This window comes from Staurois parvus, unplaced genomic scaffold, assembly GCF_062004578.1.
Source record: "Staurois parvus isolate SC_StPar_1 unplaced genomic scaffold, SC_StPar_1.0 ptg001704l, whole genome shotgun sequence".
In the NCBI taxonomy this organism is placed as follows: domain Eukaryota; kingdom Metazoa; phylum Chordata; class Amphibia; order Anura; family Ranidae; genus Staurois; species Staurois parvus.
Genome location: NW_028319500.1, coordinates 187,410 through 211,653, shown reverse-complemented (window position 1 = coordinate 211,653; position 24,244 = coordinate 187,410). Strand labels below are relative to the sequence as shown.

General features: G+C 45.5%; 2 protein-coding genes across 3 annotated transcripts in view; one reads left to right on the top strand and one right to left on the bottom strand.

The window, feature by feature from the left end:
- LOC149434692 (cadherin-related family member 4-like) overlaps positions 1-10,846 on the bottom strand; it is a 46,630-nt gene extending 35,784 nt beyond the window's left edge. The window contains exons 1-4 of one of the 2 annotated variants that reach the window (XM_089663514.1): positions 10,712-10,846; positions 7,312-7,449; positions 4,876-5,066; positions 1,237-1,399 (exon numbers count right to left, since the gene is read on the bottom strand). In XM_089663514.1, coding sequence (XP_089519640.1) covers positions 1,237-1,399; positions 4,876-5,066; positions 7,312-7,378 — 421 coding nt within the window. In that variant the 5' untranslated portion in view covers positions 7,379-7,449; positions 10,712-10,846. Of the gene's footprint in view, positions 1-1,236; positions 1,400-4,875; positions 5,067-7,311; positions 7,450-10,657 lie in introns of both variants that reach the window. The other variant, XM_089663513.1, reaches the window with a different exon arrangement.
- On the top strand, positions 7,377-21,174 carry LOC149434691 (toll-like receptor 7). The gene is made up of 2 exons (XM_089663517.1): positions 7,377-7,409; positions 17,949-21,174. Exons 1-2 carry the CDS (start codon positions 7,377-7,379, stop codon positions 21,030-21,032), a joined length of 3,117 nt encoding a protein of 1,038 aa, XP_089519643.1. The 3' UTR covers positions 21,033-21,174.
- Positions 21,175-24,244: the final 3,070 nt, after the last annotated feature.

The following is a 24,244-nucleotide window of genomic DNA, read 5'->3' as shown; positions in this document are numbered from 1 at the left end:
CGTGGCTGGGTCTTCCAACATGACAATGATCCCAAACATACCGCCCAGGCAACAAAGGAGTGGCTTCGTAAGAAGCATTTCAAGGTCCTGGAGTGGCCTAGCCAGTCTCCAGATCTCAACCCCATAGAAAACCTTTGGAGGGAGTTGAAAGTCCGTGTTGCCCAGCGACAGCCCCAAAACATCACTGCTCTAGAGGAGATCTGCATGGAGGATGGGCCAACATACCAGCAACAGTGTGTGCCAACCTTGTGAAGACTTCCAGGAAACGTCTGACCTCTGTCATTGCCAACAAAGGATATATAACAAAGTATTGACATGAACTTTTCATATTCACCAAATACTTATTTTCCACCACAATTTGCAAATAAATTCTTTCCAGATCAGCCAATGTGATTGTCTGGATTTGTTTTCTCATTTTGTCTCTCATAGTTGAGGTCTCCCTATGATGCCAATTACAGGCCTCTCTCATCTTTGTAAGTGGGAGAACTTGTACAATTGGTGGTGACTAAATACTTTTTTGCCCCACTGTATTTGAAATACTACAATTTTGGCCATATTCAATATGTATATATATATAGCATGTTGAAATGCGTTTTTTATATATTGCACAATATATGAAAAATATTTTTAAAAATATATTTTTTTTTAAATATATTCTTCAAATTTTTCTTAACATATAAAAAAAGTCATTTTAACCTATATTTTCACATATATTTGTAAATGCATTCCAAAAATGTAGATTTGTATTTTTAAAGACATACAGTATATCTGAAAATGTATTTTTAAATATATTTTTCATATATTGTATAATAAAAATGCATTTCAACATACAGTGTATATATATATATTTATTGAAATATATTGAATACGGCCAAAATTTTAATATTTCAAATATATGTCAATATATTTGGGAAGAATATTTTTAAAATACATTTTTCTTCCATATGGGTATCTGGAGGCCCATCTCTTGCTGAGCTTCATATGCAGCATTGCCCGTCCATTTTATCAGGAAGCTCCATATAGATGGCGGTCAGGACGCCATGCGGTCCGCTATCCATTCTGGATACAGTTTAATTGAAGCACTTTCTGCTGTTGTTCATTAAAGTGTACCTCCTCCATCTTACTAGGTGGGGGTTGACTATTGTGTGACCCCCCCCCCCCCCCCCATGTATAGGAATACTGGTACCCTTGAACGCTGTGTGGTCAAATGACGATGGGCAAGGCGTTGGACCTTACTTTGGCTGGAGAACTTCGGCTCACACTGCGGCTCTGGGATGTCGTCTATGATATTGACAAACAGCTGACCGATGATGGTCTCATTGCCGCATACGGCGGTGATCTGCAGGATGTATTCATTCACCACTTGTGCGTTCAGAGTCGCCGTGCTGCTGAGCGTGATCTAACAGACAAAATACAGTGAGGTCATACATACACGTGACGTCATCACACATGTTCTGGCTTTTCCACATGTGCCCTGTCCAGCCCTTGGGCTACTACAAGTCCCAGCATGCACTGAAAGTCAATACTGTTTGCATTTCTCTGGGAAAAGATTCCCTTTCCTAGTTTTGGATGGAGCAGGGAGGAGTCCAAACATCTGTTAGCGGCCTGTGACTCCACAGATTTTACTTCCTGTGCCAGAACTGTTGTTACCTGGACAGGAAGTAAGGTGGAATCTCCTGATTGGGGACACAGATGGCATGGACCTTAAACCCTCCCCAGCTCCATCCAGAGATAGCATTTCCATGACAGAAGGACATTTAACCCCTTTAACCCCCTTTCTGAGCTACAAATAATTAATTGCATATGAAACAATTGTGAGAACAGTTAATGGAAAAGGGAGAAATCCTGAAAGTCGATCATATCTGCAAAACCCTTCATGAAGGTGTATGGCAGCCTCAACCCAGGCTCCAACCAGGGTACCCCCCCAATACATTTCAGTCTGTCCACTGAAATAGCCCATGACTTAGCTCAGTGGGCAGATTGAAACGCGTTGGGATGTGTGGCCTGGTTGGATCCCAGGCTGAGGCTGTCATACACCTTCTTACGGGGTTTTGCAGAGATGTGCGACTTCCAGGACTTCTCCCTTTTCCATTAGAGGTTTAGAGCTGGAACGAGCTCCGTCCTTGTCTGCACTCCAAGCGGTTGCTTCATAAGGGGACCTGGTGGAGACTCGAGCGACACCGCTCAATTCAGTTTGGGTCACAGTTCTTAAAACAGTGTTATAATAAACAGAAACCAAATACATCCCATGATCAATGACTATATAAGTTGAGCATGGTGCATACTCCGTGGGTGAGCGGTCACTGGCCATTGGTATGGCCTCTTGGCACCAGTCACCTCTCATTCGGCATGTAGGCAGGTGCAGCTAGCCTTCCTGCCTGTAGGTGGCTTTGTGTCTATACTGCTTGGAAAGGGGAGTCTCCTAAGGCAATTGAACCCTTAGGGGTTCCATACAGTGCCTGCATTGGTCTGATTGGACACTGAACTCACGAGAGACCTCAGTAGTCAATTTGGATGAGGGAACCTTTTAAATAAAGGAACCAGCTTTGTCGTACTTCTGGTAAGTGTGTGGTCAAGGACAGGAACCTGCTTGAGAGGGACGGAGCAAGAACCTACTAGTACGAGTCAAGTTGAAAAAAGACACAAGTCCATCACGTTCAACCAACAGAATAAACAAATAGATAACATGAAAACCTCCATATAAAAATTCCCTAAGCATGGTTCGATTTTCTCCACCAGTGGAAAAAAAAAAATCTTCTTGATCCCCTAGGGCAGTGGTTCTCAACCTTCCTAATGCCGTGACCCTTTAATACAGTTCCTCATGTTGTGGTGACCCCCAACCATAGAATGATTTACCCAGTAATTATAATTCATGAAGTGTCGTTTTACCTCCAATACGGCTGCTTTCAACACAGTAGCTGTTTTCAACACAGTAGCTACTCTTTACACATCGGAAATATGTGTTTACTGATGGTCTTAGGGGACCCCTGTGAAAGGGTCGTTTGACCCCCAAAGGGGTCACGACCCACAGGTTGAGAACCACTTCCCTAGGGCTATAGACACACATGTTGGCACCATGTATTGGATCTCAGCTATGTTTGACGTACCCCAATGCTATTTAAGGCCATTTTTTTCTATGTAAGGCATGGCACAGGGGCAGGTTGAGTAGCTCCTGAGTGCTCCAGCCTAGGACAACTGACCACGGGTGCTTTGGAAGTGGGGGTTAAGGGCACTGAGCAAGAGGAGGTCCCTTGTCAAGGCCAAGAGGAAGAGAATAGCTGTGTTGGCAACACAGAGAGACAGGCAGCCTTAAGCTCACCACACGTTACAATCTGATTGCACAATTTCCAATTTAATGACTATGTAGCAAAATGACCTGCCTAATTGGAAACAAAGTGGATAGTTTAGCTTTTACAGAGACACCCTTACAAGTACACTATACTGCCAAAAGTATTGGCCCCAGCCTCCCAATCATGTGATTCGGGTGTTCCAATCCCCTCCAAATCATGTGATTCGGGTGTTCCAATCCCCTCCATATCATGTGATTCAGGTGCTCCAATCCCCTCCATGGACACAGGTGTATACAATCAAGCCCCTAGGCATGCAGACGGCTTCTACAAACATTGGTGAAAGAATGGGTCGCTCTCAGGAGCTCAGTGACTCCAAGCGTGGTCCCGTGATAGGTGGCCACCTGTGCAATAAGTCCATCCGTGACATTTCCTGGCTACTAAATATTCCACGCTCAACTGTTAGTGGGATTATAACAAAGTGGAAGCAACTGGGAACAACAGCAACTCAGCCACCAAGTGGTAGGCCACGTCACATGACAGGGTGGGGTCAGCGCATGCTGAAGCGCACAGTGCGCAGAGGTCATCAATTGTCTGCAGAGTCAATAGCTAAAGACCTCCAAACTTGGTGTGGCCTTCAGATGAGCCCAACAACAGTGCGTAGAGAGCTTCATGGAATGGGTTTCCATGGCCGCGCAGCTGCATCCAAGCCTTCCATCACCAAGTGCAATGCAACGTGTTGGATGCCGTGGTGTAAAGCACGCCACCACTGGACTCTAGAGCAGTAGAAACGTGTTCTCTGGAGTGACCAATCATGCTTCTCTGTCTGGCAATCCGATGGACATGTCTGGGTTTGGCGGAGGCCAGGAGAACGGTACTTGCTTGACTGCATTGTGCCAAGTGTAAAGTTTGGTGGAGGGGGGATTATGGTGGGGGGTTGTTTTTCAGGAATTGGGCTTGGCCCCCTAGTTCCAGTGAAGGGATCTCTTAAGGCGACATTTTGGACAATTTAATTCTCCCAACTTTGTGGGAAGAGTTTGGGGATGGCCCCTTCCTGTTCCAACATGGCAGCGCACGAGTGCACAAAGCAAGGTCCATAAAGACATGGAGGAGCCAGTTTGGGGTGGAGGAACTTGACTGTCCTGCACAGAGTCCTGACCTCAATCCCATAGAACACCTTTGGGATGAATTAGAGCGGAGACTGCGAGCCAGGCCTCCTCCCCCGACATCAGTGCCTGACCTGACAAATGTGCTTCTGGAAGAATGGTCCAACCTGCTCATAGACACCCTCCTAAACCTTGTGGACGGCCTTCCCAGAAGAGTTGAAGCTGTTATAGCTGCAAAGGGTGGGCCAACTCAATATTGAACCCTACGGACTAAGACTGGGGGACCATTAAAGGTCATGTGCGTGGAAAGGCCAGCGGCCCAATACTTTTGGCAATATAGTGTATGTGAACAATGGAGCAGACATGGGAATTTTCCACACTGTGTCCACAGCTTTCCGGTTTGATCCTCCAATTGAAAGTTGAAAATGTAATTCCCTGTGCACTCAGCGGGTACCGTGTCTCCCTGACAGCACTGGTCTCACCTGTAGATCAAAGACGGAACCGCTGACGGTCTGCGACGGGGTGTTGAAGTAGTTCACCGGTGGGATGACGCTGGTGATGGTGACGGTGGGGTTGTTGCTGGTACAGTTGATCAGACTGAAGTTATGAACGGAGGTGCCGATGGGAGAACTTTCTTTAATGGACACCGTGTCTGGCAAGGTGAGGAACTCCACTACAAATAGAAGATACAAAGTACGGGGGTGATCTGCATGGTGACACCAGCTGAGCCCCACCACAGGAACAGAGGCCATACACTAACAGCTCACATTTATTCTATACATGGGGGACCCCAAAACTTTTCAGTAGGTGGGCCACATGCTAGAGTTTACAAATATTCACAGGACCGAAGAAAAATAGTTATGGAATAATAAATAAGTGAAGAAGTTTTTCTTCATAATCCCCATTGGAGTCCTTCTTACATCAGGGTCCCCATCAGAGCCCCCTTGTATCACAATCCACCTTAGTTGTCCCCCCTTAGGGCAGAGTCCACCCTTACATCAGAGTCCCCATCACCATTTTCCTTTTACAACCCCCAGGATTAATAGCTACACTTAATGGCCTATCTCAGTACCTGCAGAACCAGTGAGGGTCTTCAATAAAGCTTTCTAACAAGCTGGCAGTGTATAGACCTTCCTCATTCCCTACCAGCTCCTTCCCCTTCTCCTCATTGCTCCTACACTGTCGCTTCCCCGCTCCTTCTTTGTCCTTTCCGCATTCCTTCTGAGCTCCTTTCCTGCTCCTATTCTACTCCTTCCCTACTCCTTCTCTGACCTCTTCCCACTCATTCCCTTCCTCTTCCCTATTCCTTCTCTTTTTCTCCATCCTTGCTCTTCCCCTTCCCCACTCCTTCTACTCTCCTGTGCCTTCCCTACTCCTCTACTTTTTCCCCTCTCCTTCTCTATCTCTTCCCCGCTCCTTTCCAACTACTTCTCTACCTCTTCCCCGCTCCTTCCCTACTCCTTCTCTATGTTTTCCCCTCTCCTTCTCTACTCCTTTTCTACCTCTTCCCCACTTCTTCTCTACCTCTTCCCCACTCATTCCTTAATCCTTTTTTTACCTCTTCCCCCATTCCTTCCCTACTCCTTCTCTGTCTCTTCCCCATTCCTTCCCTACTCCTTCTCTGCCTCTTCCCCATTCCTTCTCTACTCCTTCTCTACCTCCTCCCCTATTCCTTCCCTACTCCTTCTCTACCTCTTCCCCATTTCTTCCCTACTCCTTCACTACCTCTTCCCCATTTCTTCCCTACTTCTTCTCTATCTCTTCCCCATTCCTTCCCTACACCTTCTCTACCTCTTTCCCATTCCTTCCCTACTCCTTCTCTACCTCTTCCCCGCTACTTCCTTACTCCTTTTTTTACCTCTTCCCCCATTTCTTCCCTACTCCTTCTCTACCTCTTCCCCATTCCTTCCCTACTCCTTCTCTACCTCTTCCCCATTCCTTCCCTACTCCTTCTCTATGTTTTCCCCTCTCCTTCTCTACTCCTTTTCTACCTCTTCCCCACTTCTTCTCTACCTCTTCCCCACTCATTCCTTAATCCTTTTTTTACCTCTTCCCCCATTCCTTCCCTACTCCTTCTCTGTCTCTTCCCCATTCCTTCCCTACTCCTTCTCTACCTCTTCCCCATTCCTTCCCTACTCCTTCTCTACCTCTTCCCCATTCCTTCCCTACTCCTTCTCTACCTCTTCCCCATTCCTTCCCTACTCCTTCTCTATCTCTTCCCCATTCCTTTTCTAATCTTTCTCTACCTCTTCCCCGCTCTTTCCTTACTCCTTCTCTACCTCTTCCCTGCTCCTGCTTTACTCCTTCTCTACCTTTTTCCAGCTCCTTCCCAGCTATTTCTCTACCTGTTCCCCACTCCTTCCCTACTTTTTCCCCTCTCCTTCCCTACTCCTTCTCTACCTCTTCCCCGCTTCTTCCCTACGCCTTCTCTACTTCTTCCCCGCTCCCTCCTTACTCCTTTTCTACCTCTTCCTTGCTCCTTCCTTACTCCTCTACCTCTTCCCCGCTTCTTCCCTACGCCTTCTCTACTTCTTCTCTGCTCCTTCCTTACTCCTTTTCTACCTCTTCCCCGCTCCTTCCTTATTCCTTCTCTACCTCTTCCCCACCCCTTCCCTGCTCCTTCTTTAACTCTTCCCTGCTCCTTCTTTATCTTTTCCCGCACCTTCCATACCTTTTCCCTGCTCCTTACCTACTCCTTCTCTACCTCTCTCTTCTGCCTCCCTGCTTCCACCTTCTCTCCCGGTTCCCTATCTCCTCCCTTCCTGCGCTCACCTGCACGGACACAGCAGCAAACAAGACAGTAAATAATAACACAGATTTGTCAATTCTGACCCGGTCTGATCTACAAGTATAATACACCCCTGGAATGCAGATTGGGGAAGAGATCAGAGTGCCCAGCACTGCAGTCATGTATGTACCTTGTCCCCAGGTCTTGTGGATGAAGAGGAGGGTGACACACAGCAGCGCGGGGGGTAAGGACCCCATGGCTTCAGGTGTGGTCGCTCAGGGCGAGGAAGTGGGTGTCTTTCCTAGCGCAAATCTCTGGGGGTTGTCACCTGTATGGAAACAGAGAAGATCAGAGACAGGATGACCATGATGGCTCTGAGACACCAGCAGGTTCTACTTCCCAGAAAGGGTGTGCGGGGTTTCCCAAAACAGAGTTCTGTGTATATGGGTATTGTATACGTTTGTTCCAAAAACTCCATACAGATATAAAAATTAGACATGTGCAGCCCATTTCTTTTCAAATTGAAATTCTGAGATTCGGATATATTGTTGCTGGCTGCTGCAGTCTTTTGACGCTGGCTGCTGGAAGATCTGTTGTTGCTGCTGGGTGTCCATTGTTGCTGGGGTGGTATTTTGTTGCCGGGCCCATTGTTGCCTGAAGAATTTATTGTTGCTGGGAAGGGGGGTCTATTGTTGCTGGAAGGGATTTACTGTTGAGGGAGGGGTCTATTGTTGCTGACTACTGTGGAGTCTTTAGACGCTGGCTGATGGGAGATCTGTTGTTGCTGCTGGGTGTCTATTGTTGCTGGGGTGGTATTTTGTTGCCAGGGCCCATTGTTGCCTGAGGAATTTATTGTTGCTGGGGGTGGGGGGGTCTATTGCTGCTGAAAGGGATCTACTGTACTGCTTTTTTTGTTATCATTAACAAATTCCATACAAATGACTTAGCGCCACAAAATACTTGGCTGTGTATTCTCTATAAGGAACAGTACTGACAGGTGAGTAGGAACATATGGAAGAAAAATATATTTTTTAAATATTCTTCCCAAATATATTGACATATATGTGAAATACTACAATTTTGGACGTATTCAATATATTTCAATAAATAAATAAACATATGCTGTATGTTGAAATGCGTTTTTATTACAAAATATATCAAAAATATTTTTAAAAACACATTTTAAAATATACTGTATGTCTTTAAATATACAAATCTACATTTTTTTTTGCATTTACAAATATATGTAAAAATGCCTTTTTTATATTTTAAAAATAAATCTGAAGAATATATTTAAAAAAAATATATATTTTTCATATATTTTGTAATATATAAAAACCAAGTTTTAACATACAGTAATATATATATATATTGAATATGGCCAAAATTGTAGCATTTCAAATATATTTTTCTTCCATATGGAGATGGGTAGGGGGCAGAGACAAGAAGTGATTCGGGGGGGGGGGGGGGAGTTCCTGCTAGTCACCAGTTTATATAGTCAGTCTTTTATATATAATATAGTATGTTATGCAGTATACTACATCATCAGCATGTTATGTGTTCTATATTTTATAGTGGTTGCTACAGTATGTTACTATTATGTAGCATGTTACATATCATTTATTTCAGGTACTTGTATAGTGGCCCAGTCAGAGTCCTGACCTCAACCCGATTGAAATGCTGTGGCATGACCTTAAGAGAGCGATTCACACCAGACATCCCAAGAATATTGCTACACTGAAACAGTTTTGTGAAGAGGAGTGGTCCAAAATGACTCCAGATCGTTGTGCAGGTCTGATCTGCAACTACAGGAAACGGTTGGTTGAGGTTATTGCTGCCAAAGGAGGGTCAACCAGTTATTAAGTCCAAAGGTTCACATACTTTTTCCTCCCTGCACTGTGAATGTTTACATGTTATGTGCAATTAAACCATGGCAACATCTAATGTTTGTGTAGTATTATGTTCAGCAGACTGTGTTCTTCTATTGTTGTGACTTAGATGACGTTCAGAGCACATTTTATGCCCAATTCATGCAAAACTCCACGTAATCCCAAGGGGTTCACATACTTTGTCTTGCAACTGTATATGATATAGTCGGCATGTTAGGATCTATGCGGTCGTTCTGTTATATATGATATAGTCGGCATGTTAGGATCTATGCGGTCGTTCTGTTATATATGATATAGTCGGCATGTTAGGATCTATGCGGTCGTTATGTTATATATGATATAGTCGGCATGTTAGGATCTATGCGGTCGTTCTGTTATATACGATATAGTCGGCATGTTAGGATCTATGCGGTCGTTATGTTATATATGATATAGTCGGTATGTTAGGATCTATGCGGTCGTTATGTTATATATGATATAGTCGGTATGTTAGGATCTATGCGGTCCTTATGTTATATATGATATAGTCGGTATGTTAGGATCTATGCGGTCCTTATGTTATATATGATATAGTCGGTATGTTAGGATCTATGCGGTCGTTCTGTTATATATGATATAGTCGGCATGTTAGGATCTATGCGGTCGTTATGTTATATATGATATAGTCGGCATGTTAGGATCTATGCGGTCGTTCTGTTATATATGATATAGTCGGTATGTTAGGATCTATGCGGTCGTTCTGTTATATATGATATAGTCGGTATGTTAGGATCTATGCGGTCCTTATGTTATATATGATATAGTCGGCATGTTAGGATCTATGCGGTCGTTCTGTTATATATGATATAGTCGGTATGTTAGGATCTATGCGGTCGTTCTGTTATATATGATATAGTCGGTATGTTAGGATCTATGCGGTCCTTATGTTATATATGATATAGTCGGTATGTTAGGATCTATGCGGTCCTTATGTTATATACGATATAGTCGGCATGTTAGGATCTATGCGGTCCTTATGTTATATATGATATAGTCGGTATGTTAGGATCTATGCGGTCCTTATGTTATATATGATATAGTCGGCATGTTAGGATCTATGCGGTCCTTATGTTATATATGATATAGTCGGTATGTTAGGATCTATGCGGTCGTTCTGTTATATATGATATAGTCGGCATGTTAGGATCTATGCGGTCCTTATGTTATATATGATATAGTCGGCATGTTAGGATCTATGCGGTCCTTATGTTATATATGATATAGTCGGTATGTTAGGATCTATGCGGTCGTTCTGTTATATATGATATAGTCGGTATGTTAGGATCTATGCGGTCGTTATATATGATATAGTCGGTATGTTAGGATCTATGCGGTCCTTATGTTATATATGATATAGTCGGTATGTTAGGATCTATGCGGTCGTTCTGTTATATATGATATAGTCGGTATGTTAGGATCTATGCGGTCGTTCTGTTATATACGATATAGTCGGTATGTTAGGATCTATGCGGTCGTTCTGTTATATATGATATAGTCGGCATGTTAGGATCTATGCGGTCCTTATGTTATATATGATATATTTTGCATGTTTCATGTCCTCCAGCCCCGGCATATTCTATAATATAGTATGTTGTGCTGAGCTCCTACCTGTCCTGTGCGGTCTCCTCCTCGCCTTCTTTGCTGGTAACTAACAACACTCACCTCCCAGCCCGGCTCAGTTGTCGGGGATCTCCACCCGTAAACACTGGACATGCTGGGACTCATCATACACACATGTGATGTCACGGCTCTTTATACTCAGACTGCTATCATGGGAGGTCTGATCACGGCATTTACTGACATAACAGTGATTAATGGCACATGCATAGACCGGGGAGGGGCTCGTTGTTCTGGTCACATGATACCTAAGACCTGTCCAGCCTTTCTCAGTGGGAGATATTGATGTTGTTGTCACAAAGTATTAGGCCGGCCATACATTATACAATTTTCTTGAGATTTTTACTTTAGATTTACCAAAAACCATATAATAGGAGGTCAAACCTAAACAACACTTTCAGTTGTATCCAATCTGGTGGGCCCTTGCACTACATAGTTGAAGGTAAATCTAAAGGAGATTGGGCAGAACATTGTATAGTGTATGGCCAGCCTTATAGTAAGGTGAAGGGATTGTTTAACCGAAAATCGGGAATAAATGAATCAAGTGCTAAAAAATCCAACATTATACCATGGTAGATCCCCCACATGTGAGCGCAGTCCCCCGGACCCCCCCGTGCACTCACTGTACCATATTGTGTCACCTTGCTGCACAACCCATGTCCTATAACAGACCACCCCTGATATACACTATATTGCCAAAAGTATTGGCCCCGCCGTCCCAATCATGTGATTCAGGTGTTCCAATCACCTCTATATCATGTGATTCAGGTGTTCCAATCCCCTCCATATCATGTAATTCAGGTGTTCCAATCCCCTCCAAATCATGTAATTCAGGTGTTCCAATCCCCTCCAAATCATGTGATTCAGGTGTTCCAATCCCCTCCATATCATGTGATTCAGGTGTTCCAATCCCCTCCATGGACACAGGTGTATACAATCAAGCCCCTAGGCATGCAGACGGCTTCTACAAACATTGGTGAAAGAATGGGTCGCTCTCAGGAGCTCAGTGACTCCAAGCGTGGTCCCGTGATAGGTGGTCACCTGGGCAATAAGTCCATCCGTGACATTTCCTGGCTACTAAATATTCCACGCTCAACTGTTAGTGGGATTATAACAAAGTGGAAGCAACTGGGAACAACAGCCACTCAGCCACCAAGTGGTAGGCCACGTCACATGACAGGGCGGGGTCAGCGCATGCTGAAGTGCACAGTGCGCAGAAGTCACCAACTGTCTGCAGAGTCAATCGCTAAAGACCTCCAAACTTGGTGTGGCCTTCAGATTAGCACAACAACAGTGTGTAGAGAGCTTCATGGAATGGGTTTCCATGGCCGAGCAGCTGCATCCAAGCCTTACATCACCAAGTGCAATGCAAAGCGTCGGATGCCGTGGTGTAAAGCATGCCGCCACTGGACTCTAGAGCAGTGGAGACATGTTCTCTGGAGTGACCAATCACACTTCTCTGTCTGCCGATCTGATGGCCGTGTCTGGGTTTGGCTGTTGCCAGGAGAACGGTACTTGGTTGACTGCATTGTGCCAAGTGTAAAGTTTGGTGGAGGGGGATTATGGTGTGGGGTTGTTTTTCAGGGGTTCGGCTTGGCCCCCTAGTTCCAGTGAAGGGAACTCTTAAGGTGACATTTTGGACAATTTCATGCTCCCAACTTTGTGGGAAGAGTTTGGGGATGGCCTCTTCCTGTTCCAACATGACTGCGCACCAGTGCACATAGCAAGGTCCATAAAGACATGGAGGAGCCAGTTTGGGGTGGAGGAACTTGACTGTCCTGCACAGAGTCCTGACCTCAACCCCATAGAACACCTTTGGGATGAATTAGAGCGGAGACTGTGAGCCAGGCCTCCTCCCCCGACATCAGTGCCTGACCTGACAAATGTGCTTCTGGAAGAATGGTCCAACCTTCCCATAGACACCCTCCTGAACCTTGTGGACGGCCTTCCCAGAAGAGTTGAAGCTGTTATAGCCGCAAAGGGTGGGGCCAACTCAATATTGAACCCTACGGACTAAGACTGGGGGGCCATTAAAGGTCATGTGCATGGGAAGGCCGGCCGACCAATACTTGGGGCAATATAGTGTATACAAGACAATCCTGTGCCTCATGTGTTCTATCACCTGAATATTCCAGGATCACTGGCTAATAAGACAACACTTGGATGTAAACATGCTCCTGATCCTGCCAGTATAGGGGCTGATTAGCTATTTTTTACATTTTTAAATTCTTTTGAGTCTGTTTTCTGATCCAGGCACCCCTATCATACAGCACTGCCAGGTCCTGGACCTGCCCTGCCGTAATACACCATGGTCTGGGACACACCCCCACCATGCTCACTGGACAGTGAAGTCATACACCTTGGTCAGAGACACACCTCCACCTGCTGGCTGGACAGTGAAGTAGCACACCTTGGTCAGGGATACACCCCTTACCTGCTGACTGGACACCTTGGTCAGGGATACACCCCTTACCTGCTGACTGGACATCTTGGTAAGAGACACACCCCCTTCCTGCTGACTGGACACCTTGGTCAGACACACCCCCTCCCTGCTGATTGGACACCTTGGTCAGAGACACACCCAATCCCAGCTGACTGGACACCTTGGTCAGAGACACACACCCTTCCTGCTGACTAGACACCTTGGTCAGAGACACCCCCCCTCCCTTCTGACTGGACACCTTGGTCAGAGACACCCTCCCTCCCTGCTGACAGGACACCTTGGTCAGAGACACCCCCAATCCCAGCTGACTGGACACCTTGGTCAGAGACACATCCCCACCCAGCTGACTGAACACCTTGGTCAGAGACACACCCCCTCCCTGCTGACTGGACACCTTGGTCAGAGACACACCCCCACCCAGCTGACTGGACACCTTGGTCAGTGACACACCCGCTCCCTGCTGATTGGACACCTTGGTCAGAGACACACCCAATCCCATCTGACTGGACACCTTGGTCAGAGAGACACCCAATCCCAGCTGACTGGACACCTTGGTCAGACACACCCCCTCCCTACTGACTGGACACCTTGCTCAGAGACCCACCCCCTCCCTGCTGACTGGAAACCTTGGTCAGAGACCCACCCCCTCCCTGCTGACTGGACACCTTGGTCAGAGACACACCCCCTCCCTGCTGACTGGACACCTTGGTCAGAGACACACCCCCACCCTGCTGACTGGACACCTTCCTTGGTCAGAGACACACCCCCACCCTGCTGACTGGACACCTTCCTTGGTCAGAGACACACCCCCACCCTGCTGACTGGACACCTTGGTCAGAGACACACCCCCACCCTGCTGACTGGACACCTTGGTCAGAGACACACCCCCTCCCTGCTGACTGGACATCTTCAGTTTTAAATATTGAATAAATAATTGCAAAGTTGCAGAATTTTTTATTTTTGCACCTTCCTGGGGTTCAGTTTTCTGCGGTGATCTGTAGCAACCCGATTTCTCTGATCATCCGTCCGAACCACGACATAGTATAGGATTCCACTCTTCGTCTGGTTGAGCCAATCACGATTTGCTGATCCGTCAGCTACCATTGAGCGGAATCTTGAAGGACACACCACCAGCAGATTGCAGAACTGAAAGGAGAACTTCAGAGTGAGGAACCAACAGCTCCACCTCCGACCTTCACACAAACCGTGACAGCCGGAGACGTGGAGGAATGGTGAGTGCTCCTCTCAGCTTCACATATTGATGGAGATATTTGGTGTCAGCAATGTAACAATGTGTGCCATGATGCCTCCTCTACCTGCAGAGCTTGTATGTAGCCATTGCACATCATGGAACTCCTGGAGGACCCAATGCAGTCTGGCTGGTGGTTGTTCTGTCTGGTGTGTATGCCTGGCAGGTCTGAACACCATGTTCATCTCACAGTCAGTTGTAGCACCTCGTAGATAGGCTGCTAAGATGTTAGGTCAATTCTTGTTGGCTCCTCTGTATTCATTGGAGCGGCTGTTGATTGCTTTTGTCTGTTCTGGGTTTCACAGGTTGCAGGCTTGATTGCTCTCCCCTGCTTTCTGGAGACTTCTGGAACATAGGAGGTTGAGCAAGACAAATGGGTAGCATGAATATTCATGGTTCTGTAGCCAGTCCCTTGGGAGGTGTGCCCAGTAGGTGGCTGAGGAGCACATAAATAGTTGGAAGACTGGAGCAGCCCTGTTGTAGTTCTGGGTCCAGGGGCGGACTGACCATTTGGAAACCCGGGCAATGCCCAAGGGCCCGGGGTCAGTAGGGGGCCCCTTGAGATGCCCCTGGTACCTTTTTCATAGGCTTTTTTGAGTTTGGGCAACGACACTGGGGCCCCATGAGTTGTCAGTCCGCCCCTGCCTGGGTCTAACCCTGCATGTGACCCAAGCGGAAGTGGAGCAGTACCTGTCAAAACTGTACCTGCTCCCCCCCCTCCAAAAAAAAAAATGACATGCCAAATGTAGTAGAGGAGAGAGGAGGAGGCCTTAATGTGTTACTAAACCCACAATAGTAAAATCAGTCTGTAGATGCAGTAGAGCGTTATACCCACTGTGGAACCTAAGGGGTTAATCCTCCACATTGTGTAAAAAGGCTCTTTGATCCTGTCTTCTCTGATCCTCCCCTTCTTCTGCTGTCCCCAATCCATCTGCTGAATGGAGCCTTGGGGGCAAGCTGCACATGCTCAATTTGGTGTGTATTGCTATAGAGTTTTTAGTATAGGGAATGCAGGGTCCGGGGAGAGCGGATATAGTGAATGCGGGGTCCAGGGAGACTGGATATAGTGAATGCGGGGTCCGGGGAGACCAGATATAGTGAATGCGAGGTTTGGGGAGACCAGATATAGTGAATGCGGGGTTTGGGGAGACCAGATATAGTGAATTCAGGGTCCGGGGAGAGTGGACATAGTGAATGCAGGGTCCTGGGAGAGCGGACATAGTGAATGCGGGGTCCGGGGAGAGCGGACATAGTGAATGCGGGGTATGGGGAGAGCGGACATAGTGAATGCGGGGTCCGGGGAGAGCGGATATAATGAATGCGGGGTCCGGAGAGAGCGGATATAGTGAATGCGGGGTCCGGGGAGACCGGATATAGTGAATGCGGGGTCCGGGGAGAGCGGATATAGTGAATGCGGGGTCCGGGGAGAGCGGATATAGTGAATGCGGGGTCCGGGGAGAGCGGATATAGTGAATGCGGGGTCCGGGGAGAGCGGATACAGTGAATGCGGGGTCCGGGGAGAGCGGATACAGTGAATGCGGGGTCCGGGGAGAGCGGATACAGTGAATGCGGGGTCCGGGGAGAGCGGATACAGTGAATGCGGGGTTCGGGGAGAGCGGATACAGTGAATGTGGGGTCCGGGGAGAGCGGATACAGTGAATGCGGGGTTCGGGGAGAGTGGATATAGTGAATGCAGGGTCCGGGGAGAGCGGATATAGTGAATGCGGGGTCCGGGGAGAGCGGATATAGTGAATGCGGGGCTAGAGATCATTGTGAACTTTTAACTCAGCCTTTCTCATTTTTTTTGCACTGGAGGAATCCTTGAAATAAAATTACAGGTCCCAAGGAACCCCCGCTAAAATGTTTACACCAACAATTCGCAACCAGGGTTCCTCCAGAGGTTGGTTTGAAACCAATGGTCATTTTACCTACCCAAAGGGAAGGCATACTTTCCATTGACCACCAATGTAAGGGACATTCTTCCCACTGACCCCCAATGTAAGGGACATTCTTCCCACTGACCCCCAATGTAAGGGACATTCTTCCCATTGACCTCCAATGTAAGGAGCATTCTGCCCACTGACCACCAATGTAAGGAGCATTCTTCCCATTGACCTCCAATGTAAGGGGCATTCTTCCCATTGACCTCCAATGTAAGGGACATTCTTCCCATTGACCTCCAATGTAAGGAGCATTCTGCCCACTGACCACCAATGTAAGGAGCATTCTTCCCATTGACCTCCAATGTAAGGGGCATTCTTCCCACTGACCCCCAATGTAAGGGACATTCTGCCCATTGACCTCCAATGTAAGGAGCATTCTGCCCACTGACCACCAATGTAAGGAGCATTCTTCCCACTGACCCCCAATGTAAACAGTATTCTTCTCACTGACCCCCAAAGTAAGGAACATTCTGCCCATTGACCTCCAATGTAAGGGGATTCTTCCCACTGGCCTCCAATGTAAGGAGCATTCTTCCCATTGACCTGCATTTTAAGAAGCATTCTACCCAATGACCTCCAATGTAAGGAACATTCTTCTCACTGACCTCCAATGTAAGGAGCATTCTTCCCACTGACCTCCAATGTAAGGAGCATTCTTCCCACTGACCTCCAATGTAAGGAGCATTCTTCCCACTGACCTCCAATGTAAGGAGCATTCTTCCCACTGACCTCCAATGTAAGGGGCATTCTTCCCATTGACCTCCAATGTAAGGGGCATTCTTCCCATTGACCTCCAATGTAAGGGGCATTCTTCCCATTGACCTCCAATGTAAGGGGCATTCTTCCCATTGACCTCCAATGTAAGGAGCATTCTCCCCACTGACCACCAATGTAAGGAGCATTCTTCCCATTGACCACCAATGTAAGGGACATTCTTCCCATTGACCACCAATGTAAGGGACATTCTTCCCATTGACAACCATGCTAAGGTACAACTAAGTTTATTTGAAGTGCTCCTCCATGTTAAAAAGGTTGAGATAGGCTGGTGTATGTACAGCTCACAGTACATTATTGTGATAAGTTAATAATACTGGGAACAGAAAAACAGAAAATAAACAATGTGCCATACTTTGCAGAGTTGACACGCAGAGCAGATAATTTGCTAACACCCCCTCCCCCCATGGACTACAACGCAGTTATTTTCAGTAATGATCATCAAATGAAACAAATAGTAAACCTCAGGCAGTGTAAATATTGGTGCTCTTTACATTGGTGGTTGGTAAGGCAAAGCAATGGGTACAGTTTCATACAGACCTCTGCTGTAGGATGTACCCCCTACCTTCACTCACCCGCCGGTACTAGGGTGCAATAATATCAGCAGAACGGTGTGATTCAGTCTAAACGCATCTAACGACAGAGAAAATAATCTGTTCCAGGTAAATAAAATTCATATTTTTACTAGAATTCTCCAATGACCAACATTTACCAACATGACTTTCATTCCTGTCTCTGAAGTCATCTCCAGGACTTCATACCCCGATCTGTATACAAATGTCATCATTTATGTTATTAATAATTTTAGTAAGATTTACAATATTAATAAGTAAAGTCTAATTCCTTTTCTCACCTTCTATTTCCCTTTGAAAGGACATAAGGCATCTTCCAAAATTGGCTCTATTGCTGATATTTGGAGTGTCTGCCTCACTCAGCATCTTCCCAAAGTTTCTCCCATGTGATGACGAGAAAAATGCTACGGTGGTGAGATGTGGAGGACGTTCCCTCAAGGATGTGCCTCACATCACATCAGACCGAGTCATCGAATTCGACGTGTCAGTCAATAAAGTGAGACGTCTGACCAACAGAACTTTTGCTGGTGTGCCAAATCTACAAAAGCTTAATATGAGCAGCAACTGCCTGCCAACAAACCTGAGAGTGGATGAAGAGCAGTGCTGGCTGAACATTCAACCTTATGCATTGATCCATCTGGAACATCTAGAATATCTGGACCTGAGTGGGAACAGTCTGACCACAGTCCCTTTGTTCCCTAAAAACATTAAACACTTAAATTTGAACCTCAACAACTTTTATACACTGTCAGAGCCAGACTTTGCTGGATTAACCAAACTGACTTCTTTAAACATTGGATGGAACTGTTATGACCAGAACACGTGTGCCAGAGACTTCCATATTTCCGATGGTGCTCTCAGAGATATCACCTCTTTGGAAATACTGGTGCTGTCCTTTAATAACATAAGTTCCTTCCCCAGGAACATTCCTTCATCTCTCAAAGAATTATATCTAGCAGAAAATAAGATCTGGAAGATTGACAAAGAGGACCTGTGCCACCTCACCAAGCTCCGGCGACTGGATGTTCAGTGGAACTGCCAGAGGTGTGACCATGCTGCCCAGGCTTGCTTTCCCTGCCAAAACAATAGTGCCTTGCAGTTTGGGCCTGGAGCATTTGACTGCCTCACCAACCTCTTCTACCTCAACCTCAGAGGAAACTCACTTACCACCGTGAACAGTTCTCTGTTTGACACGATGAGTAGCTTGATCTATTTGGATTTATCTGATAACTTGTTAGATTTAGAGACTGAGACATTTTTTTCAAAATTACCAAAGGTGCGAATCTTGGGCTTAGACTTCAACTGTAAACCAAACAAAACATATGAGAGATTGGTTATAAACCCCAGTGTCGCTGCCATGAGGTCTCTCAAGAAGATCTCCCTGGTTGGGTACTATTTCAAATTTCTAGATTCCAAGAGTGTTCAATCTCTGCTCACGCTGCCAAACCTGAAAGTAATTGTCCTCAGAACAAATTTTATCCTACAGGCAAACCTGAGCATGCTTTTGCTAAATAAGAACATTCACAGAGTTGATTTGGCAGGAAATCTGATCTCTTTCCAACAAAGCTGCGAAAAAAGAATTAATGGATTCTCAGTTTCCTCTTTCAGTCGACACGAGGATAACATTCCAAGCTGGGTGGAACTTCAACATGACACAAGCATAGAATATAAATATACCACAAAAAAAAGTCCAGACTGCTGGCAATATAATCGGTCAGTTGACCTATCGTTTAATAATCTGATGGCTCTACACTCAGATAACTTTGTGGGAATGGAGGACGTTGAATGTCTGAACATTAGCTACAACTACATCAACCAAGGTCTAAATGGTAACCAGTTTGGGCACCTGAAGTCACTGCGCCATTTGGATCTCTCTTACAACAGATTTGACTTGTACTATTGCTTGGCCTTTAGTGAACTACCAAACCTCAGAATATTAAATCTGGCCCATAATGAGTATCAGTTCATGATGCTAAAAGGTGTAAACCACAGGCTCAGTTTCCTTGAGAACCTCACCAGTCTGATCGAACTGAACCTGAACAACAACATGATTGGCTTCCGTATAACAGAAGAACTCAAGAACCCCTCACTGGAGAGACTTTTTTTCAGGAATAACGAGTTGATGAATTTGTGGAAGTATGGTAAACATACATGCATCACTCTATTTACTAATATTACCAGTCTGCAGTTATTGGACATCAGCTACAATAAGCTAGTGGTCATCCCCGTAAATGTGTTGGAATATTTTCCTTTGTCACTTAAGACTCTCATCATCTCTCATAATAATTTGCAATTCTTTCATTGGGAGAAGATTGCCCATCTAGTCAACCTTACCCACCTGGATCTCAGTCATAACTCCCTGAAATCTCTTTGCAACAACATGACCACCATCAAAAGCAAACTCACCTACTTAAACCTGCACTCAAACAAAATTACCTCTGTAAGCAAAGAGTTTTTTGAATCGTATCTGGAGCTTGAGTACCTTATCTTAGGTAAAAACCAGATTCGAACCATAGATGTGAACAGTTTCCCAAAGAAGCTCCTCCAAACTTTGCAATTCATGGATGTGCAGGAGAATCCCTTTGACTGTAGTTGTGGCACCAGTTGGTTTATCCATTTCCTGATGGAGACAAATATCATATTTCCGAGCCTTTCAAATAATATAAAGTGCGATTCACCGGACAGCATGAGAGGTAAGCTGCTACTTTCTATGAACCCCCAGTCATGTCAAGACCTGTATGGTCAAACACTCTTCTTAGGTTCAACTTTTCTGGTGATTGCCTGGTTGGTGGTTACCCTAACCTTGAAGCTTTTTTCATGGGACTTGTGGTACCTGAGTCAGGTGCTCGTGGCATCCATCGGATGTTACTCTAAGCGACCAGGGCAGTCAACTGAGGAGTATGATGCCTTCATAGTGTTTAATACAAAGGATGATGCCATAACTGACTGGGTCTACCATGAGCTTCTGCTCCAGTTGGAGGGTCACGAAATGGGGCGATTTAACTTATGCCTGGAAGACAGAGATTGGCTGGCTGGAAAATCGAGCATCGAGAACTTATATGATGCCATATATAAAAGCAAGAGAACAATCTTCATTCTTGATTGTACAGGATTTAGTACTGGTGTCCTCTGCCATGCCTTCTTAATGTCCCATCAGAGACTACTGGATGAGAAGAAGGATGTGGTGGTTCTGGTGATTCTAGATCACAGAATGAAAATGTCTCCATATTTACTTACCAGGAGAAGGATTTGCCCAAAAATGTTCATGATCTGGCCAAGGAACCCCAGAGCACATGGCTACTTCTGGCACTGCTTTCGGGTCCTCCTAAGAAAAGACAGCGCTACTTTGACCACTCCTGTTTATCCAAAACAGTTTGCCCAGTAGGTCCTATTTCCAGCTTTGTCTAAGCAACTCCCCAAGTGAAATATACAAGATGTGAAAAACTGATAGAGCTTAATTTTTTTTTATCTCAAGGTACAATTTTATAATGCTGCTCTGGACATCTATTGAGTTGGAAAAATGTAGTTTTGAGATAAATGTGCTAATCTAATCTAAAGACTGTGTCTTATTTGCTTCACTCTTCAAAATCCAGCTATGATTTATTACATGCAAAATTTGAAACCATCTTTCATTGTCCAAGATGGTTGTGTACCTGTGGTGGTGCTGCAGTGCTGTTACTGTGCAACACCGTGCTTCTGAAGCCTTTATACAGCATAGCTTAACTACAGTGATATAAAACACTATGTAGTCTACAAAACCAATGACAAGTACACCAAAAGCAGACTCTCCCAGCCTGTAGCAGTAGAAAGACCAGCAGGATAAGTACACGGGCAGGTCACCTTGGCAGATGATGCTGTCTCACCCAGGGCCGTGGATAAGGGGGTACCACCAGTGCTCCTGTACGGGGCCCAGGCTTGCAAGGGGGCCCAGGCAGCTGGGAGAATTGGATGTGGGCAGGAAGGGTTAACGGGGCAATTACTGGAACCAATCCCATGTATGGCTCTCTCTGCAGCAGCTGAAAGTTGGGTTCTTCTCCTCTCCCCGCCCCCTGCCCAGAGCTGGTTTTCAGCTGCTGCAAAGAGAAACATACAGGGGATCAGTTCCAGTAATTTACCAGCCTCTTCCATTCCTGAATGAACACAATAAGTGACTGGTACTGATCACTCACTGTGTTCATTCATAACTGAATCGTAGTAAACTGTGCTTTTTTTTGTGCGCATGGGGGGCCTTGTTAGGTTGGCTGTATGGGGTCCTGTGGTTTGGGGGGCTTTCTAGCAGCAGTCCTGGTCTCACCCGAGGGGTCTAAGCACTAGTATTCACCAGAGCTCCTGATGGTGGAGATGGGTTTTTGCTGTGTGTAAGTACCAGGTCATGGTCCTCAGGATTGGCCCACCAGGAGGTGAGCAAGCTGGGGTCCAGTAGCAGATAGAGCAGGTTGGAATCAAGCAGAAGCATAGTCAGTAAACTGGCCAAAGATCGGTGACAAGTGGTTGCTGGTTGGGATCAAGCGGAAGCGTAGCCGAAGAACAAGCCAAAGGTTGGTAACGAGTGGTAGTGGAGAAAAGGGCAGCTGTAGGTATGCAAAGGAGCAAGATAGCGTGAGAGCTCAATAGTCTGACAAACAGATCTGTAATAACACACTTTTTGGTTAAAAAACAAAAACAAAAAAAAAGGATCGTTCTCCTTCCCAACCGCATCCCACCACCCAAGCAATCCTCCATTTTGTAGTAATTGCTAGACAATGGCTGTCTCCAATCCCACCAACCAGAAAACAATGGGCATATGTTAACCCATTACTGCTTGGAGAAAAATTTACATACCAACATTGTAATGCCCATCGTACATTTCAGACTGTCTACCAAGGCTGACTAGATATACTGTACCTGCCCACATGGAAGAAAAATATATTTTAAAAATATTGTTCCCAAATATATTGACATATGTGAAATGCTACAATTTTGGCCATAATCAATATATTTCAAAATATATTTCAATTAATAAATATATATATATATATATATATATATATATATATATATATACACACACACACACACACACACATATATATATATATATATATATATATATGTACAGTCATGGCCGAAATTGTTGGCACCCTTGATATTTTTCCTGAAAATCAAGTATTTCACACAAAAAAGGTATTGCATTAACACATGTTTTGCTATACACATGTTTATTCCCTTTGTATGTATTGGAACAAATATAAAACAGAGGCAGAAAAGCAAATATGACATAATGTCACACAAAACCCCAAAAATGGGCTGGACAAAAGTATTGGCACCCTTAACTTAATATTTGGTTGCACACCCTTTGGAAAACATAACTGAAATCAGTCGCTTCCTATAACCATCAATAAGCTTCTGACACCTCTCACCCGGAATTTTGGACCACTCTTCCTTTGCAAACAGCTCCAGGTCTCTCTTATTGGAAGGACACCTTTTCCCAACAGCAATTTTAAGATCTCTCCACAGGTGTTCAATGGGATTTAGATCTGGGCTCATTGCTGGCCACTTCAGAACTCTCCAGCGCTTCTTTGCCATCCATTTCTGAGTGCTTTTTGACGTATGTTTGGGGTCATTGTCCTGCTGGAAGACCCAGGATCTTGGACGCAAACCCAGCTTTCTGACACTGGGCCCTACAGTGCGACCCAAAATCCTTTGGTAATCCTCAGATTTCATGATGCCTTGCACACAGTCAAGGCACCCAGTGCCAGAGGCAGCAAAACAACCCCAAAACATCATTGAACCTCCACCATATTTTACCGTAGGTACTGTGTTTTGTTCTTTGTAGGCCTCATTCCGTTTTCGGTAAACAGTAGAATGATGTGCTTTACCGAAAAGCTCTATCTTGGTCTCATCTGTCCACAAGACGTTTTCCCAGAAGGCTTTTGGCTTACTCAAGTACATTTTGGCAAACTGTAGTCTTGCTTTTTTATGTCTCTGTGTCAGCAGTGGGGTCCTCCTGGGTCTCCTGCCATAGCGTTTCATTTCATTTAAATGTCGACGGATAGTTCGCGCTGACACTGATGCTCCCTGAGCCTGCAGGACAGCTTGAATGTCTTTGGAACATGTTTGGGGCTGCTTATCCACCATCCGGACTATTCTGCGTTGCAATCTTTCATCAATTTTCCTCATCCGTCCACGACCAGGGAGATTAGCTACAGTGCCATGGGTTGCAAACTTCTTGATAATGTTGCGCACTGTGGACAAAGGCAAATCTAGTTCTCTGGAGATGGACTTGTAACCTTGAGATTGTTGATATTTTGCCACAATTTTGGTTCTCAGGTCCTCAGACAGTTCTCGTCTCCTCTTTCTGTTGTCCATGCTTAGTGTGGCACAGACAGACACACAATGCAAAGGTTAAGTGAACGTCTCTCCTTTTTATCTGCTTTCAGGTGTGATTTCTATATTGCCCACACCTGTTACTTGCCCCAGGTGAGTTTACAGGAGCATCACATGCTTGTAACATTCTTATTTATCCGCAGTTGTGAAAGGGTGCCAATACTTTTGTCCAGCCCATTTTTGGAGGTTTGTGTGACATTATGTCGAATTTGCTTTCTTTCCTCCCTTTTT

What these genes read in the sequence shown, in the direction of transcription:
- LOC149434691 (XM_089663517.1), top strand. Translation starts at nt 7,377, where the DNA reads ATGGCTTCAGGTGTGGTCGCTCAGGGCGAGGAA. An exon ending in TGGTCGCTCAGGGCGAGGAA is followed by an intron (nt 7,410 to 17,948) that starts GTGGGTGTCTTT and finishes TCCCTTTGAAAG; the next exon opens with GACATAAGGCATCTTCCAAA.